The sequence below is a fragment of the Saimiri boliviensis genome, chromosome 8, assembly GCF_048565385.1.
Source record: "Saimiri boliviensis isolate mSaiBol1 chromosome 8, mSaiBol1.pri, whole genome shotgun sequence".
In the NCBI taxonomy this organism is placed as follows: domain Eukaryota; kingdom Metazoa; phylum Chordata; class Mammalia; order Primates; family Cebidae; genus Saimiri; species Saimiri boliviensis.
Genome location: NC_133456.1, coordinates 75,454,914 through 75,475,725, shown reverse-complemented (window position 1 = coordinate 75,475,725; position 20,812 = coordinate 75,454,914). Strand labels below are relative to the sequence as shown.

The 20,812-nt window shown below is 44.1% G+C and overlaps 1 protein-coding gene across 1 annotated transcript; it reads right to left on the bottom strand.

Annotated features, from left to right (window-relative positions):
* Positions 1 to 1,732: 1,732 nt before the first annotated feature.
* ADIPOQ (adiponectin, C1Q and collagen domain containing) lies at positions 1,733 to 13,499 on the bottom strand. Its single transcript, XM_003926996.3, has 3 exons — positions 13,404 to 13,499; positions 6,343 to 6,564; positions 1,733 to 5,429 (listed from the first exon to the last, which is right to left on the bottom strand). Exons 2-3 carry the CDS (start codon positions 6,554 to 6,556, stop codon positions 4,909 to 4,911), a joined length of 735 nt encoding a protein of 244 aa, XP_003927045.1. The 5' UTR covers positions 6,557 to 6,564; positions 13,404 to 13,499; the 3' UTR covers positions 1,733 to 4,908.
* Between the last annotated feature and the right edge of the window lie 7,313 nt (positions 13,500 to 20,812).

Sequence of the window (20,812 nt, the reverse complement as noted above, 5' to 3'; positions counted from 1 at the left end):
CAAAAAAAAAAAAGAAGTCATTTTCAGATGAAGAAAAACTAAGAGAATTCTTCGTCAATAAACTTGCTCTAAAATAAATGCTAAATAAAGTTTTTCAGGTTGAGGAGAAATTACACCAGAGAGAAACACAGAACATTAAGAATTAATAAAGAACAAAAGAAATAATGAATATCTGAATAAAGTATTTTTCTCCTCTTAAATTCTTTAAAAAATATATATGACTGTTGAATGCAAAAATCATAACATTGCCTATAATGTTTCAATGTATATAGATGTAATATATATGACAACTATAACATAAAGGGAAATGGATAGAGGAACTAACATGATTACAGCCTTTTGTGGTTTACTGGAACTGGCAAAATATTAACTCTATGTATACTGTGAAAGACTAAGTACGTTGTAATCCCTCAAGCAACCACTAAAAAAATACCACAAAGAGACATAGCCAAAAACCCAATAAGTAAATTAAGATAAAATATTATGAAATATTTAAATAGGTTGGGTGCAGTGGATCACACCTGTAATCCCAGCACTTTGGGAGACTGAAGTGGGCAGATCATAAGAGGTCAGGAGTTTGAAACCAGCCTAACCAACATAGTGAAATCCCTTCTCTACTAAAAATACAAAAAAAAAAATTAACCAGGCATCATGGCATCTGTCTGTAATCCCAGCTACTATGGAGCCTGAGGCTGCAGAATCCTTTGAACCCAGGAGGTAGAGACTGCAGTGAGCCAAGATGGAGCCATTGCACCCCAGCCTGGGCAACAAGAGCAAAACTCTGTCTCAAAAAAAAAAAAAGAAAAAAAAAGAAAGATTTAAATATTCCAAAAGAATCCCAGAAAGAATAAAACAGAAATAGTGAACAGAAAACAAAATGGTCATCCATCTCAAATTCAACAATTTTATTAAATATAAGTTGTCTACACAACAATTAAAGACAGATATTTTCAAACTGGATAAAAATAAGGCCCAACTACATGTAGTCCGTAAGAAACATATTTTTAATGCAATAATATAGATATATTTAAAGTAACATGATAGAAAAAGGTAAAGCATGAAAACACTAATCAAAAGAAACTTGAATGCCTATCTTATTGTTAGACAAAGCAGACTTCAGAACACAGAAAATTATCAGAGATAAAAAAGTACATTACCTAATGATAAGAGAGTAAATGTACCAAAAAGACATAATACTAAATGTGTATGTAACTAACAACAGAGGTCTAAAATGTATGAAGCAAAAGCTGACAGAACTGAAGTGAATTGGACAAATCCACAATTATACTTGAAAGCATCACAGGACCATTAATCCTAAAGAAATATTGACGTCAGTTTCTCCCAGGCCTGTTTTGGCCTCAGTTGACTCTCTCTGTGCCTCTGGTTCCACAAAGGAATAACCCCACCCCAGAGAGTTTAGGGTAGCTGTGAAAGCGTGTTCTGTGAGGAGCCCACCCCAACAAGATGTGAGACTGTGAGCATGGCCAAACATTAGATACTCATTGAAATTTTAGGGAAAATCAATAGGAATTTTCCAGGAATGTCTCTCTGGGAAATTCAAGGAAACTCAAACACAGCATTAAGAGTTTGTTGTGGACAGGTATTATTTCGCATCTATCATCCATTCTCTCACTTCTGATAACAGTGTCCCAATTTTGCTTAAAAAAACAAACAAACAAACAAACAAACCTCTAAATACCCCTAGCTTAAGCCACAATTAAGCCAATATGAATATTTCATCCTCCTGACTCCAGCGATTGGTCAGAGACAGGCACACAACTTAGCCAGAGCCAATGAGATCCAAGGTTATACTTGCTGGGGCATCTGGGAAAGGGAGATTCCTCTCTCCTCTTTGGGCACCACCAGAAAATGTGATGTTCATTTAGCCAAATGGTCTTTTTTATATCATGAGGAAAAGCCTAGAACTATACTGTGTAAAGGCTGAGGGTAAAGCCTACATGTGGAAGGCAGAGTAGGACATACAGAAAAGGGTCTCGATTGTTTTGAGCCTTTGGTTCAAGCCTTATCTAAAGACAGACAGCTCTGGTAATTTCTATAATGCAAAGGAATAAATTTTTTCATTTTTCCTTTTTTTTTTTCTTGCTTACAGTAGTTTGCATATTAGTTTGGGTTTTCTGTTGTGAATGACATTCACAACATAGAGTCCTGACTAACACAAGGTTTACTCTCACCTCTTCATACTCTCTAAACCTCATACCTATCTTTCTCCAAAAATAAAAACAAAAGTGATGTGTAGCAAGTGTTTTTATGTTTAATACTGGATAGTATCTTTTTTTTTTTTTTTTTTTTTTTTGAGATGAAGTTTCACTCTTGTTTCCCAAGCTGGAGTGCAATGGCACAATCTCACCTCACTGCAACCTCTTGGGTTCAAGTGACTCTCCCGCCTCAGCCTCCCGAGTAGCCAGGATTACAGACATGCACCATCATGCTCCGCTAATTTTGTATTTATTTATTTATTTATTTATTTTTGAGACGGAGTTTCGCTCTTGTTACCCAGGCTGGAGTGCAATGGCACGATCTCGGCTCACCGCAACCTCCGCCTCCTGGGTTCAGGCAATTCTCCTACCTCAGCCTCCTAAGTAGCTGGAATTACAGGCACGCGCCACCATGCCCAGCTAATTTTTTATATTTTTAGTAGAGACGGGGTTTCACCATGTTGACCAGGATGGTCTCGATCTCCTGACCTCGTGATCCACCCGCCTCGGCCTCCCAAAGTGCTGGGATTACAGGCTTGAGCCACCGCGCCCAGCCCTAATTTTGTATTTTTAATACAGACGGGGTTTCACCATTTTGGCCAGGCTGGTTTCAAACTCCCAACCTCAAGTGATCTGCCCACCTCGACCTTCCAAAGTGCTGGGATTATAGGCGTGAGCCACTGTGCCCAGCCTGGATAGTATCTTTACTTGTAGAAAATAATATGTAAACACTTTAAAAGACAAAACTTTACGTGGGAAAAAAATCATACCTTAATAATTAACAATACACATGTAAGAGAGAATTATTCAGAATTTAAAACTGTAAGCAAAACAATAAGTTTTTTATTTATATATTGATAGAGAATGCTATTAACTCTGTTTTTGCTAAAATCTTCGAAGAGCATCACTGGAGTTACTGTCTCCTGAGAGAAGGTTTATCACCATCAACTACCTCAACCTGTAATTCTTAAAGAACAAGAATAAATTCAGCAGGCCCAGTCTTTCCTGACCTTGCTGGTACTCAAGGAAAAAATGACTTCAAAATTCCTCCATGGGCTTTGCATTTCAGGCTCAAGCTACCTTCTTGATGAAAAATTCTTTAAGTGTTCTGAAAAGCTCAATCATCCCTAACCTCAGTGGAAAAGATTCATATTGTCCAGCTGAATAAGCATTGGATACTTAAAACTAGGAATTTCCAATTAGCTGGGCATGGTGGCATGCACCTGTAATCCCAGCTGCTCAGGAGTCTGAGACAGGAGAATCACTTGAACCAGGGAAGCGGAAGTTGCAGGGAGCTGAGATCGGGCCGCTGCCACTTCACTCCAGCTTGGGAGACAGAGTGAGACTCCATCTCGCCAAAAAAAAAAACCTTAGGGATTTCCTAAAATGAAAATGTTTCTGTGTATAAAAACTGGTTACATGCAGAGACTGAACTGGAGTTAATTCTGGGTAGATACAGGATTCAAGAGATAGGTCTTCATGAGGCATTTATCAAGGATCTGCAAGGGATTCAGAGGTGAAGGAAGCACAGCTGTTACTAGGTAGCTGCCTCTAGCCTGGTTGGAGGTATTTCTCCTACCCAGGACTCTCATCACGGCAAAAAAAAAAAAAAAAAAAAAAAAGTAAGATATTGGCTGGGCATGGTGGTTCATGCCTATAATCCCAGCACTTTGGGAGGCTGAGGCGGGCGGATCACTTGAGGCCAGGAGTTTGAGACCAGCCTGGCCAAAATGGCGAAACCCCATTTCTACTAAAAATACAAAAGTTAGCCAGGTATGGTGGTGTGTGCCTGTAGTCCCAGCTACTCGGGAAGCTGAGGCACAAGAATTGCTTGGACCTGGAAGAAGGAGGTTGCAGTGAACCGAGACTGCATCACTGTACTCCAGCCTGGGTAACAAAGTGAGACTCTATCTCAAAAAAAAAAAAAAAAAAAAAAAAAGTAAGATATAATTTCAGAGAAGCTCCTGGCCAGATGGTCTTGAGGGGCAAGGAGGAGTTCAGCACGTTGAGATGCAGCTGGCTTTCCAAGTTGGAGGAAAGAGCATAAGAAGCGACATAGGCAAGAGGAAGTAGACTAGTGCAGGGGCCATTGAGTAGCAGTCCTTCTATCTAGGAAAAGACTTCATCACAGAACCACTTTCTTTGAGGGAGCTCTACTGGGGGGACGTTTCAATTCATGAGGAAGGCAAATTCAATGGCTCTCAGGTGAGGTGGGCAACAGGCAGCTACCAACACTCCAGAGAGACCATGTACTTCTACAACAGGGCACAGTCTAGTGAGCAAAGTCCATAGGTCTGGGTTTGATTTCTAGCACTGTCACTTAATACTTGTGCGACCTTAGACATTCACTTAACTCTCTCAGCCTCAACCCAATCTGTAAAAACAGGAGAATGCTTGTTCCCTGTGCCTTACGGAATTGACATGAGCATCGGGAGAGACAGTGGACACAAAACAGCACTGTCAACTACTTTCTCGTCAGTTATCTGGTCATGTTTGAAGCTCTCCAGGACTGGGAACATAGCATATGATTTTTTTAAAGTTACTTGATGAATGAATGAACAAATGAATGAGTAAATGAATGAATAATATTCAAAGGCCTTCAACTAAATAATAATCAATCTCCTAACTGTACTGAAAGCCTTTAATTGACTTTGGGGCTGTTTGGCCTGGAGGAGGCTCTGAGTTAGTGGTATCAGTCGGTGTCATGGTAGAGAAGAAAGCCTGTGAAGGTGGAGTCATTGACATTATCAGCATAGAGTCCATTATGCTCTCCTTCCCCATACACCTGGAGCCAGACTTGGTCGCCCACATCCAGGTGCAGGAGTACTGAGCCAGAGGCCTGGTCCACGTTCTTGTCCTGGTACTGGTCATAGGTGAAGAGCATAGCTTTGTCCTTCTTGAAGAGGCTGACCTTCACATCCTTCATATAGACTGTGATGTGGTAGGAGAAGTAGTACAGCCCAGGAATGTTGCAGTGAAACTTACCAGTGGAGCCATCATAGTGGCTTTGCAGATTGTAGAAGATCTTGGTAAAGCGAATGGGCACATTGGGGACAGTAACCCGGGTCTCCAATCCCACACTGAATGCTGAGCGGTATACATACGCACTTTCTCCAGGTTCCCCTTTTCTGCCTTGCATTCCTGGAAAGCCTCGAGGACCTTCGGCCCCAGTTACACCAGTTTCACCAGTGTCTCCCTTAGGACCAATAAGACCTAAGGAATAAGAGGACCTCAGTGACCACAGAGGACAGAACTCCTGCCTAGGTTGGTTACAGCCTAAAGTACCGTCCCTATGACTCCCACTCACAACCTGACTGACTTATAGAGCAAGAAATCAATAAGAGCTCCCCAAAGGGGAGAGAGATTACTTCCTCCTACTACACCTCCCACAGACAGGCAGGATCCCGTAAATTCATCTCCCTCTTTATCTCCTACAGATCTCTCTCATAGACCCTCCACCCTGCCAGCCCTTTATGTGCTGGCACTATCAACCTTGGTTTTGCAACTCTATCCCCTTCATGTAGGATGTCTCTCCTCCTCTATTCTGCCTACCCATCGTTGAAGGCCTAGCTGAAGCTGTGCCTCCTCCTTGAAGCTTTTGTTCTTCATCCCGGTCCTCAGTGAGCACACTTTCTCGGTGCTCTACACTTTGAGTACTTGTTCACATTCAGTTTTGGCATTTTTAGAGTAGACTTTCTTGTAGCCTTGCACATCTTAACTAGATCAAGGCATCTTAACTAGATCAAGAGTTTCCCTAAGGCCGGACTGTGCCCTTGAGGGGGCATGCAGTGAGTGTGGTTGAATGCCACTGGATGGAATGGAAATTAAGTAGACAGAAAGAGGACCCAGAATATGAATGTATTCAGAATAGGGATGAGGGTGAAGATGGGAAAGGGGGTGGTGAAGGAAGATGCAGATGCAGCAAAGTCAAAGTCTTGGTTACAGAGGCACCTCTCATTCTCGTCCTTGGAAGACCAGCCCGAAATCCACTTCAGGTTGCTTATGGTTTACATTAAAAAAGCTTTACTTCCTCCCTGTGTCTAGGCCTTAGTTAATAACGAATGCCTTCATATAGTTTATATCAATCCAGGAAGTCTGTGATAAAAGAGGCCAAAAACATTCTTACCTGGATCTCCTTTCTCACCCTTCTCGCCAGGGGTGCCATCTCTGCCGTCACGGCCTGGGGTCCCATTATGGCCTGGATGCCCTGGGATGCCTGCCATCCAACCTGTGCAGGCCCCCTTGGGCGGAGGAAGCAGGACTCCGGGCTCTTCGTCTGTGGTATCCTGGCCACGAATGGGCAAAGCTAATAGCAGTAGAACAGCTCCCAGCAGCAGCATCCTGAGTCCTGGAATTCGCATGTGCTCTGTCAGCCAAGGACAGACAGACCTCGCACGGCACACCCAGTTGGCACCTACACAGGGCTCCATCCATCTCACCAGAGTCCACTTCTATGAACTGCTTCTTCAGCATTTAACTCTTCCAGGAAGACTTTTCTGAATATTGCAGCCCACCTTGATCTTTTTCTGCCCCGAAATTCGTAATACTTCCCATTATTCCCTGTGTGATCTCCTTTCCTCATCAGGATTATGAATTCAGTGATTGCACGGATGACACTCCTCTAAGTTTTCCATATCTGAGCACAGGACCAGGCACAGGGAAAGCTCCAAGAGACAAATTGCCAAGAATCCATCCTTGAGTTTCCTAAGAATGATGACTCAGATTGCTCCATTCAAAGCTAACCAGTTTCTCTCCCTGGCTCCTTTCTACTTTTCCTTTCCCTCCTTCTCTCTCATTTTCTGTGTCTATTCCTCCTTCTTACTTTCCTATTCTTTGTCTTCCTTTACCCCTCTCCTGGGGCACATGTTTGACCATTTGGTGTATTACGCTTGCATGCATGCGTGCGCACACACACATACACAGTCACACACAGCCTCACCTTGAGTTAAACAGGTAATGAGAGACACATTGTCCCATGAAGACATCCACTGACCCTTTGTTTGCCTGGGCCACCTTTAGCTGCCCCTCCTCCCCGGTCTAATCTCTATTCAGCCTTTAGGACCCAGTTTGGATGTTGCCCACGCTAGTCTCAAACTCCTGACCTCAGGTGACCGTCTGCCTCGGCCACCCAAAGTGTTGGGATTAAAGGCATGAGCCACCATCCCTGACCCTTGCCTCTAAATGTCAAACAGTTCTTATTCATGCTAAGATTTGGTAAATATTCCATTTTCTCCTGTTTTTTTTCTATTGTTTGGTAGTTAAAATTTCACTCTGATTTTTTGTTTTGATGTAAGTGTGACCTAAGGTACTCAAAGGATTTATTCCCACTTGAAGACTACCTGTTACAACATCTTTAATTGCATTAATCTTTTCTCTCGCTATAGATCTGATGCATCATTTATCACAGGCTCTAATATGATCTTATAAGTGAAGTAACAATTGAGAATGAAATGGCAGACAGAGAGGAGAAGAGAGACACAAACAATAGCAGAAACAGGTGCAATCAGACCGAGGCGCTGCCCCGCAGGTGTTATGAGTCTATTTAAGACCCACTCCTATCATTTACGTACATTTGTCGCCCTCTACTGATTTGAAGAGTTCAGGAGTGTGTACTCAATAGCTGCTGGAAATAAAATGAGAAACAGCTTAGGCTTGATTAGCCTCAAGATAAGAAAAAAGAGATGAGCTGCTTGAGAAGCCAAGGAGAGACCAGCAAAGCCCCTTTTGTATTTAAGGAGAATTCTTATTCTGAGACTTTAAAGATTTCATGCATCTTTAAACTTTCTCACTGCTTGTCACCTCCACCCTTTCTTAATATTGCTTTAGCAATAAAACTCCTGAGAAGAACTTTGAGCTCCATGCATGTCTTTCTCCTAAAATGGGAAGAATCTATGAGGCTCTGTCCTTTTCCACTGGGAAACAGGAGGAGAGAATCCAGAATACGTGAACTGGTGGAGGCAGCTAAGAAAGGCCCCAAAAATAAAGGGTGAGTGGGGGTTTACACAAACCTTGGAGAAAGGGCAAAGTCAGAGGTCTCTAGAGTTTTCTGGTTCCTCCCTCTTTGTTAAAAACAAATATCCCTTTCTCCTACCCTAAGGGAACACACTTTGTCCCCAACACTTCAGTATTACGGACAGACTTCTCCACAAATAGGAGTAATCAGTCTGGGTTCCATGACAGTGGCATGGGGTGGAAGTGCTGAAAATACAAGAGAGGGAATAAGCGCAGGACTAAGTATGGATTCTGACTGAAAAAGAAGGTTGCATTCTAACTTAATTCTGGATGGAAAATCAGCAATTAATAACAACTGAAGATCAGTGCAGATGTACCTAATTTAAAAAAAGTATTTCAAAATTATTTGTGTTCTGTTTTTATTTTATTTTTTATTTATTTGGAGACGGAGTCTTGCTCTATCACTAGCATCTTGCCCTCTCCAAGTCTCAGGTTCTCCTACATGTTAGAGTCAAAAGCGGGGCTATGGGAAGATTCAGTGAAATAAGTTTTGAAAATCCCTATGAAAATCACTCTGAGGAACCCTCGCCAATATCAGTGTTCTCGTGTTTCTCATCTCACATGATCCCATTTAGCAGATTAGGAAGCTGAGTCCAAGAAGCTCCACGTAACACTTTTGAAGGCACTGTAATGTGATGGAAGGCTCACAGGTTTGGGAGTCAGAACAGAGTCTCTCAGTTTCCTCATCTCTGAAGTTGGGATCATGTATACAAAATGACAAACATATAAAAATACCTGTATGTTTTAGATATAGCCATTGTTACACTTTGTTACACTCCCTTCCTTCCTTCCTTCATGATATCACTGTGAAAGCCAACTTATAGAAAGTATGAAGTATTTTATAAGCTTATAAAGTGCTCCACACATAAGTGAAGAGAACAGAAGCAAGCAAATGTGTATGGACCACTGCTATATAGCCATCATCCCTTTGTTGTTGTTGTTGTTGTTGTTGTTGTTGTTGTTGTTGTTGTTGCTGTTGTTGTTATTGTCAAGATAGAGTCTCACTCTGTCGCCCAGGCTGGAGTACAGAGGCATGATCTGGGCTCACTGCAACCTCTGCCTTCCAGGTTCAAGCAATTCTCCCATCTCAGCCTCCCAAGTAGGGGGAACTACAGGCACCCACCACCACATCCAGCTAATTTTTGTATTTTTGGTAGAGACGGGATTTCACCATATTGGTCAGGCTGGTTTTGAACTCCTGACCTCAGGTGAACTGCCCGCCTCGGCATCCCAAAGTGCTGGGATTACAGACATGAGCCACTGCACCCAGCTGCCATCATCCCTTTAACCTCAATTTGACCACACAACTCTGGAAGGTAAGACCCAATTCCTACAGAAGAAATCCAAGGACCAAACAGGTTCAGTAATTTCTGCCCAAAGATAACAAGTAAAAGAGGGCAGAGGTGTGATTTGAAGTCCAATTCACTGTACTGGCTTTGTCCTGCACTGGCTTTCCTGGCAAACCTCGCACTTGCATGGATTTGTTTGCTTTTAAAATTATATAAGCGGATGACCATGATGTTCTTGGGACCCTACAGGGCCATAGTGTGATCATTTATCTTCATGTTAAAACGTATGAGAAATTTCACTTTGACCTACTGGAATTTCAGTTGCAACACTTCACAGGATTCAGCAGAATCCTGTGAAATGCAGGGACAGGGTCCCCTCTGGGACTGGCAAGAGGCAGAGCTATATGTCGGAAAGAGGTCACCAGACTTGGTGCCAACTCCTCCAGCAGAAAAAGGCATGAAGGCACACAGAATTTGCCAGGCACAGTAGCTCACGCCTATAATCCCAGCACTTTGGGAGGCTGAGATGAAGGGATCACATGAGGTCAGGAGTTAAAGACCAGCCTGGCTAACATGGTGAAATCCAGTCTCTACTAAAAATACAAAAAAAAAAAAAAAAAAAAAAAAAAAAAAGCTGGGGGTGGTGATGTCTGCCTGTAATGCTAACTATTCAGGAGGCTGATACAGGAGAATCACTTGAACCTGGGAGGCAGAATTTGAGGTGAGCTGCATTCCAACTTGGGCAACAGAGCAAGACCTCTTATCTCAAAAAAATAAATAAATAAATAAAAGCAGCCGGGCACAGTGGCTCACGCCTGTAATCCTAGCACTTTGGGAGGCCGAGGCGGGTGGATCATGAGGTCAAGAGATCGAGACCATCCTGGTCAACATGGTGAAACCCTGTCTCTACTAAAAATACAAAAAATTAGCTGGGCATGGTGGCATGTGCCTGTAATCCCAGCTACTCAGGAGGCTGAAGCAGGAAAATTGCCTGAACCCAGGAGGTGGAGGTTGCGGTGAGCCGAGATCATGCCATTGCACTCCAGCCTCGGTAACAAGAGTGAAACTCCATCTCAAAAAAAAAAACAAAAAAAAAATTAAAAATAAAAAAATAAAAGCATACAAAATCCTCGAATGTCGGAACCAAAAGGGGCCCCCAAAATCACCTTACCCCTGCTTTACTTTTACAAATGGGAAAGCTGAGGGGAAGAAGTAGGAGTGCAATTATTAGAACCTTAGAGAAGCCAGCTCCCATGCTAGATTTTACACATTATTTATTTTCATCTTACAATAATTCCATGAAGAAAGGAAAATGACCTCAACTTCAGAGATGAGGAAACTGAGAGATTAAGAAAATGATCCCTGAGAGACTCTGTTCTGACTCCCAAACCCGTGAGCTTTCCAACACATCACAGTGCCTCCAAAAACATTACACGGAGCTTCTCAGACTCAGCTTCCTAATCCCCTCATTGGGATCATGTGAGATGAGGAACAAGAGAACACTGACATTGGCGAGAGTTCCTTGGAGTGTAATTTTCATAGGCATTTTCAAAACTTATTTCACTGAATCTTCCCATAGCCCTACTTTTGACTCTAATGTATAGGAGAACCTGAGACTTGGAGAGCGAAAGATGCTAGCTAATTCAACCACTGGGTTTAATTGCATGTAACTGCCATGTTTAAAAGTCAAAATGGGCTGGACACAGTGGTTCATACCTGTAATCCCAGCACTTCGGGAGGCCGAGGTAGGCAGATCACCTGAGGTCAGGAGTTTGAGACCAGCCTGGCCAACACGGTGAAACCCTGTCTCTACTGAAAATATAAAAATTAGGTGTAGTGGCAGGTGCCTGTAATCACAGCTATTTGGGAGGGTGAGGCAGGAGAATCATTGAACCCATGAGGCAGAGGTTGCAGTGAGCCACGATCACACCACTGCACTCTGGCCTGGATGACAAGAGTGAAACTCCACCTCAAAAAAATACATAAATAAATAAAAGTCAAAATGTAAAATATTGGCAGTTTCATATGGTGCAACCCAATAATAAATGGCATAACCAAGAATCAACTCAGCTTTGCCTAGCTTCCAGGAGCTTTGCCTGAGAGCCTTCACTCAGCCCTGGGAGAGCTGTCAATATCTCCACGCCTAACACACACATATACCCACACCCACACACACACCTCCACCTAGGCACGGGCACACCCACACACCACACACATATGCACCACCCCACACACACACATACACACCCATCCACGTGAGTGCACACACACACACACGTGCATTCCCACACCCATACATCCACCTCCACCTAGGCACGGGCACACCCACACACCACACCCACACACCACACACATATGCACCACCCCACACACACACATACACACCCATCCACGTGAGCGCACACACACACACACACGTGCATTCCCACACCCATACATCCACCTCCACCTAGGCACGGGCACACCCACACACCACACCCACACACCACACACATATGCACCACCCCACACACACACATACACACCCATCCACGTGAGCACACACACACACACGTGCATTCCCACACCCATACATCCACCTCCACCTAGGCACGGGCACACCCACACACCACACCCACACATCCATACACATATGCACTGCCCCCCACACACAGACATGCCTATCCACATGAGCATACACACACACACACATACACACACACACATTCTCAAGGAACTAATAAAGCAGAGCATCCCCCACCACATTTTTAGGATAAGTCTCTCTCCACATGAAGGAGTTTCTGATTGAAATTCCTGATTGAAGGCATCTGCTCTCCAAAAGACATCACCTCTTGACCTTAGCCATATATCTGGGACCACCGGTCCTCTAGCTTGACAAGGAGTAGATGGAAAGTTTGTCGCTATCGCCACCTTAAAAAGGGCAAGGATATAATCCCAGCCCTTTGGGAGGCTGAGGTGGAAGGACTGCTGAGCCCAGGAGTTTGAGGCCAGCCCAGCCAACATAGTGAGACCCCCTCTCTGCAAAAAAAAATTTTTTTAATTAGCCAGGCATGGTGGCACACACCTGTAGTCCCAGCTACTCAGGAGACTAAGACAGAAGGGTTCCCTTGAGCCCAGGAAATCGAGGCTGCAGTGAGCTGTGATTGTACCACTGCACTCCAGCCTGGGTGACAGAGGGAGACCTTGTCTCAAAAAAAAAGAAAAGGCCAGGCATGGTGGCTCATGCCTGTAATTCCAGCACTTTGGGAGGCCAAGGAGGGCAGATCACCTGAGATCAGGAATTCCAGACCAGCCTGACCAACATGGAGTTTCCAATGTTCTGGACTTCTGTCTACAGATATCCCCAAATCTATAGACAACAGTCATGTCACACTCATCATTGTATCTCGTGAACCCAACCCAGTGTCTGGCCCATAGAATCTGCTCAGTAAATACTTGCTGAATAGAATAAAGTGGCAGAGCTGGATTCCAAATTCTGGCCTGAAGTCAGCGCTCAGCTTGGCTTTTCTCACGCTGCCTTCACATAAGCTTCTTCCTTTGCCCTACCTGGTCAAGCTAAAAGACAATATATTCCCTTATCCCCCTTAATCAAATTGGACTTCATCGGTGGACATACCTCCCACCTCACTGACCCTAACTTTTTCTAAGTAGGCATCCTGCTACAGAGAGAACTGGGCAAAATTCGAAAGGATTATTCCAGGCATCTTGGAAGGAATACTTGAAATAACCCTTTCTCTCTTGGAGCTGTGGGAGAACTGAGGAAGAAGCCCCGTGCGTATCTGCCTCTACTAGTGCTGCCCTGGCCAGAGGTTTGCCTGTATCCACCCCCACCCTGCTATGCGTGGCATCCCCCACCCAGCCTGGAACTTCATAGAATTGCTCTTACCCTCTGCTATGGATCGGAAGCACAGACTGCGGTCGGAATGGAAGTGAGGAGGAGATGGCCCAGCCTCAATAGCCTGGTACTCATGGTGGCAAGCAGTCCCCACCTCACAATCGTCCTTTCCCATTGGCCAATGCAGTGAGGGCCAGGGGCCAGTGGGCAGGCACATGTGCCTGGCAGCTGCCCACAGCCTCCACCCTAGGGAGCCTGCTGCAGCCCAGCTTGAGCTTGGGAAGCCAAGTGGAGCTTCAGTCAAAGCACTTCTGTTTCAGGCCTTGGCCCTTATTTTGCCCCCTACAACAGCAAGAGAAGGTGGGACAAGGGTCAAGACCACAGCAGGAAAAGAAGATGCTTTTTTCTGCATCTGACAGAGAAACTTCCTAATGTAAATGAATTGCTCAGTGGTCCAGAAGGCCTCTCCTTCCCACAGATGTGCCCTAATAAGTCAGGGACACGAATGATCACATCACAGTCTTGCTCATTGTGCATGATGAAGTGTGAGGCTGTGTAAGTTCAGACAGTGAGTGCTTCAGGAGGGAGAACTGTCAGAGGGGACTGCAATAGGGAAGAAATAGAATACATCCAGCTGGGCACTGTGGCTCATGCCTATGATCTCAGCACTTTGGGAGGCCAAGGCAGGAGGATCACGAGGTCAGCAGTTCGAGACATGTCTGGCCAACATAGTGAAACCCTGGCTCTACTAAAAACACACAAACACACACACACACATACACACACACAAAATTAGCTGAGTGTGGTGGTGGGTACCTGTAGTCTCAGCTACTTGGGAGGCTGAGGCAGGAGAATTCCTTGAACCCAGGAAGTGGAGGTTGCAGTGAGCTGAGATCATGCCATTGCACTCCAACCTGGATGACAGAGTGAGACTCCAACTCAAAAAGAGAAAGAAAGAAATAGAACACATCCTCCACTCTCTGGCCCGGACCCTGGATTTAGGAAAGATCTTCTGAATGAATTCTGAGAACTGGGGTATGGGGAGTGGTATGGGGCTTAGCAAGATAAAAAGGCCCTGAATTTAAAAGCCTGTGGCCTCGAATTGTAACTCGAATCTAATATAATCAAAAACTTACACAAAATGTGATATTGAAATATCATCTTTCTAGATTTATTGGTTCCAAAATTTAGGAGAACATGTTGAGAGCTACCTTGGGGTGTGTGTGTGTGTGTGTGTGTGTGTGTGAGAGAGAGAGAGAGAGAGAGAGAGAGAGAGAGAGAGAGAGAGAGAGAACCTGTTTTGCCAGTTCATGTATATGCCTACTCTGCCTCTTGTGGCTCCCAGCTCTGGCCTAGAAGCAGCCTGGAGGACTGGAAGTTGCCACCCACTTACGTGTTCCTAGAAAGTTTAGGGTTGAAGTGGCAACATTCAACACCTTGGACTTTCTTGGCACACTCACATTTTGTGTTTGAAGGGAAGGATCAGAGGCGGTTCTTGCAAGCCACACATTCTGATGAATTAAATTATGACCCCAGCAAGGGTTTGGGACGCCAGTGACAGCTTCAACAAGACATCCAAAACAGAATTTTCTCCGGCAGAGGCAGGGCAAGTGTCTGCCTGCCCCCAAATATCATCTCCATAGTCCACACAGAGCCTAAAATTCTACCAGGAAAGTCAAGTCCACCATTAAAGTAAAGAGCTGATCTAAAGCCTTGGCCTCCTGCTAATGTCCAAATATTTCTAGAGAAGTCACATTAGGACATTGAGATTAGAGACATCAGAGACTTCCCAAGGGCCCCCAGCTTAGATAAATGGCCCATGAAAATGAGGTTCCATATAGTTCAGCAGGCTGATTGAGCCAAGAAGAAAACAAAGAGGAACAGAAGCAATTGTCAATTATATCATTGTTTCATTTGTTATGGTGTTTCCTATTTATTTTTGGTTTGTGTTACTATCTGTTGCTACTTATTAGAATGTAAACTTCAGGTCAGGTGCAGTGGCTTACACCTGTAATCCCAGCACTTTCAGAGGCTGAGACAGGCAGATCACCTGAGGTCAGGAGCTCAAGACCAGCCTAGCCAAAATGGTGAAATCCTATCTCTACTAAAAATACAAAAATAGCTGGGATTGGTGGCACATGCCTGCAGTTCCAACTGCTTGGAAGGTTGAGGCAGGAGAATCACTTGAACCCAGGAGGCAGAGATTGCAGTGAGCTGAGATCACACCATTGCACTCCAGCCTGAGTGACAAGAGTAAAACTGTGTCTCCAAAAAAAAAAAAAAAAAAAAAATGGCCAGACACAGTGGCTCACACCTGTAATCCCAGCACTTTGGGAGGCTGAGGTGGGCAAATCACTAGGTCAGGAGTTTGAGACCAGCCTGGCCAACATGGTGAAACCCATCCCTACTAAAAATACCAAAAATTAGCTGGGCATGGTAGCTCCCAGCTACTCAGGAGGCTGAGGCAGGAGAATCCCTTGAACCCTGGAGGCAGAGGTTGCAGTGAGCCAAGATCGTGCCACTGCACACTCCAGCCCAAGCAGCAGTGTGAGACTCTGTCTCCAAAAAAAAAAAAAAAAAAAAAAAGAATGTAAACTTCAGTATAGCAGAGATTGTGCACAAGATAGGCAAAAATACATGTTGAATTAGTAAATAAATTAATGACCATATTCAATTTCCCCTTGGTGATAACTATTACTGTCTTTCATTTTACAAATAAGGAATCTAGAGTTCAGTGAGGGTAAGTAATTTGTTTAAGGCACAAATCTGAGATTGGAACCAGATCTGTCTAATGACAAAATCCATATGCTTTCTAATTCCCCATGTCCTTCACCCCTCCTGATGGACTGTGAGGCCTCAAGGTTGATGTATGTGATTCAGGGGTGGCATAAAAAGTATTTTCTTTGGCCAGGCACGGTGGCTCATGCCTATAATCCCAGCATTTTAGAAGGCCAAGGCGAGCGGATCATCTGAGGTCAGGAGTTCAAAACCAGCCTGACCAACATGGTGAAACCTCATTTCTACTAAAAATTCAAAAAAAGTAGACAGGTGTGGTGGTATGCGCCTGTAGTCCCAGCTACTCTGGAGGCTGAGGCAGGAGAATCACTTGAACCCAGTAGGCAGAGACTGCAGTGAGCTGAGATCAAGCCATTGCACTCCAGCCTGTGGGACAGAGTGTGACTCCATCTCAAAAAAAAAAAAAAAAATAGTATTTTCTTCTAAACTCATAAGAATGCAGCTGGCTAGGGCAGGCTTTATCTATTGCACAAGGTGGAATAACTTTAGCCCCAAAACCACACCAAGACTGTGCTGGGTCTGGCTGTGGCTGTCAGCCAGTGACATTGTGAAAGCCTGTCATTTTGTGAGGCCTCAGGGAAATCTGCCATCCACCACAAAGGCCGTCATGTAGAAAGAGGCAGCTATGTGGCTTACCGGTTAAAGACTGTAACCGGAAAATGTTCAATCAGAAATGCCTTGAGGCTAGTCTTTTTCCCAGGACGGATCTATTACTACCTAGACTGGAATAACCAAATAAATGCAATCGTTTCCTCCAGGGAGCTGTAGCTACAGTTCAAGCCCTTGTTAGTGTGTGAGTTGGGATACTGAAACAGGCCAAATCACTTACTTTCTCCTAAGTATGGTTAAGTATTGCCATATATTTTTGCTTAATTATTATTTTTAAAAATAATCTTAACTGAAGTAATCAAGCAAGATTGGAGCAAGGTGGTAGAGTCAGCGTGCCCGGCAGCAATCTACGCCATCCCCAAATCCCTAGACACGGCAAGAAACGAGAACATTTCTTTTTTGTTTGTTTGTTTTTGGTTTTTGTTTTTGTTTTTTTGTTTTTTGAGACGGAGTTTCGCTCTTGTCACCCAGGCTGGAGTGCAATGGCACGATCTCGGCTCACCACAACTTCCGCCTCTCCAGGTTCAAGCAATTCTCCTGCCTCAGCCTCCCAAGATTGGAATTACAGGTATGCGCCACCACACCTGGCTAATTTTGTATTTTTAGTAGAGACGGGGTTTCTCCATGTTGGCCAGTCTGGTCTCGAACTCCTGACCTCAGGTGATCCACCTGCCTCGGCCTCCCAAAGTGTAGGGATTACAGGCATGAGCCACCATGCCCAGCCAGGAGAACATTTCTTTATCTCTTCTGAAGACATGGCTACAGCTGCACTTCTCCCAAGGTATCTCAGATGATAATTTAAGTATCTGGTTTGCCTCATGCTTTGGACTGTCACCTCCTTCCACCGGCCAGAACACCATGATGATTCAAGCCCAGTCAATGCAAGTAGACAACACTGCATGTATACTTTTGAAAGCCTGTGTCCCTGGACCACTCTAAAAATTGTACTAGTCAAGGAGTTTGTTACAATAATTTCAGAAAGGCTGGAGAAGCAAAAGGAAATGGCACTGCCTAAGGACCAGGAATGAGTGACTATCCCTGGATCGTAGCCTATGAGCCTGCGCTTACCGCATGTCTTGCTAGCTGCCCCACCATTGCCACTGACAGCAGCTACTGTCACTGCCACCACTAATGGCACTCACTGAAATACAGTAACTCCTCCCTTGTTCCCCACTTCAGTCTTTTCACAGTTGTCTCCCATGTGCACAACCTAACTGGTACCCATCTGGTAAAGGAATGTAGGATGTGTCATTTCAGGCATCAAGCTCCAGGAAAACAAAAGGGATTAAGGAGAGGTGAATGGAGGGCTAAGCACCAACAGACCTGATCTGGTATAGGTCACAATGTCAAAAAAGAAGCGACACCTATGGAAACAAAACTAATAGAAAAAAAGATGAAGCTTAAGAACAAGTATAATTATATTTAGAAAGATGCGGGCCAAGCGCGGTGGCTCACGCCTGTAATCCTAACACTTTGGGAGGCCAAGGTGGGTGGATCACCTGAGGTCAGGAGTTCAAGACCAGCCTGGCCATCATGGTGAAACCCCATCTTTAAAAAAAGAAAGAAAGAAAGATGTGACAGGGAGGCCGGGCACAGTGGCTCACCCCTGTAATCCCAGCAGTTTGTGAGACTAAGGTGGGTGGATCACCTGAGGTCTGGAGTTCAAGATCAGTCTGACCAACATGGAGAAACCCCGTCTCTACTAAAAATACAAAATTAACTGGGCATGGTGGCACGTGCCTGTGATCCCAGCTACTCAGGAGGCTGAGGCAGGAGAATCACTTGAACCCGGGAGGCAGATGTTGCGGTGAGCCAAGATCACACCATTACACTGGAATGAAACTCTATCTGAAAGAAAGAAAGAAAAAGAAAGAAAAGAAAAGAAAAGAAAGAAAGAAGTGATAGGAATGAGCACACATGAAAATAATTAAAGTCTAGTCTGCCCACAGTAAAAGGTGAAATAAATTTCTGGTTTTTTATCACCAAGTTTGTGGTGATTTGCTATGGCAATCTTAGAAAACTAACAGAGGATCTGGGGCCAGTGAAGAGTCCTTACATAGGACAACAAAAACACGATCCATTAAATAAAAAAATAGAAAGTGAGATTTCAGTAAAACTAAAACATTTGCTTTGTGAAACATCCTGTTAAGAGAAGGAAAAGGCACTCTATGGATTGGAAGAAAATACTTGCAAGCCGTATTTGAGGTAAGAGATTTGGATCTAGATTGTATAAAGAACTCTCAAAACTAAATGGTAAAAAAATTCTATTGGAAAATGGACAAAGGACATAAACAATTATTTCACCAAGTAGAAAACACAAATGAAAAACAAGCACATGCAAAGATGTTCGACATTAACCATTAGGGAAACGCAAATGAAAATCACCATGAGATATCACTACATACCTACTACAATGGCTAAAATTAAAAACAGAAATACTATAACGGTGGATACATGTGGTTAGAAACAATTGTCAAAACCCATAGAATGTATAATACTAGGCCAGGCATGGTGGCTCATGCCTGTAATCCCAGCACTTTGGGAGACCAAGGCAGGTGGATCACCTGAGGTCAGGAGTTTGAGACGAGCCTGGTCAATATGGTAAAACCCCATCTCTACTAAAAATACAAAATTAGCTGGGTGTGGTGGTGCATGCCTAATCCCAGCTACTCAGAAGGCTGAGGCAAGAGAATCACTTGAATCCAGGAGGCAGAGGTTGCAGTAAGCTGAGATCGCACCACTGCACTTCAACTTGGGCAGAAAAGAGTGAAACTCTGTCTCATTTTAAAAATGAAAAGATAGAAGATGTACAACACTAACCCTAATACGAATTGTGAACTTCAGATGATTGAAAGAACAAAGAGATGTGGAGAATAGAGAACAGAAACTTTTTTTGAATTAAAAATAGTGAGAACAGCTGGGTGCAGTGGTGCATGCCAGTAACCCAGCACTTTGGGAGGCCAAGGCAGGTGGATCACCTGAGGCCAGGAGTTTGAGACCAGCCTGGGCAACAGGGTGGAACTCTACTTCTACTAAAAATACAAAAAAAAAAAAAAAATCAGCCATGGTGGTAGTACTCACCTGTAGTCCCAGCTACTTAGGATGCTGAGGTGTGAGGATCTCTTGAGCCTGGGAGACAGAGGTTGCATTGAGCCGAGATCGCGCCACTGCAATCCAGCCTGGGCAATTGAGCAAGACCCCAGCTCAAAAAAAAAAAAAAAAAGTGAAAATACTAAATTTGGGCAAGAATGCATAAAAATAGATCATTCGTACTTTGCTGGTGGAAATGGAAAATAATGCAGCCACTCTGAAAAATAGTTTCGCAGTTTATTTAAATATTAAACAGCAGGCCAGGCATGGTGACTTATGCCTGTAATCCCAGCACTTTGGCAGGCCAAAGTGGGCAGATCACCTGAGGTCAGGAGTTCAAGACCAGCCTGGCCAAAATGGTGAAATCTTGTCTCTACTAAAAATACAAAAAACAGCCAGGCACAGTGACAAGCGCCTGTAATCCCAGCTACTCAGAGACTGAGACAGGAGAATCGCTTGAACCCGAGAGGCAGAGGTTGCATTGAGCCAAGAACACACCACTGCACTCCAGCCTGGGCAACAGGATTGAGACTCCATCTCAAAAAAAAAAAAAAAAATTAATAGCAGTAACATCAGTGGCTCACGCCTGCAATCCCAACACTTTGGGAGGCTGAGGCAGGTGGATCACCTGAGGTCGGGAATTTAAGACCAGCCTGACCAACATGGAGAAACCTCATCTCTACTAAAAATAAAAAATTAGCTGGGCATGATGATCCATGCCTGTAATCTCAACTACTCGGGAGGCTGAGGCAAGAGAATGGCTTGAACCTTGGAGGCAGAAGTAGCAGTGAGCCGAGCTCGCACCATTGCACTCCAGCCTGGGCAACAAGAGTGAAACTCCATCTCAAAAAAAAAGCAGTAACACTCCTGGGCATTTATCTCAAAGAACTAAACACTATGTCCATACAAAAACCTGTACATAAACATCTGAACATCCCTTTACTTATAAGTCTTTGCTCATTTGT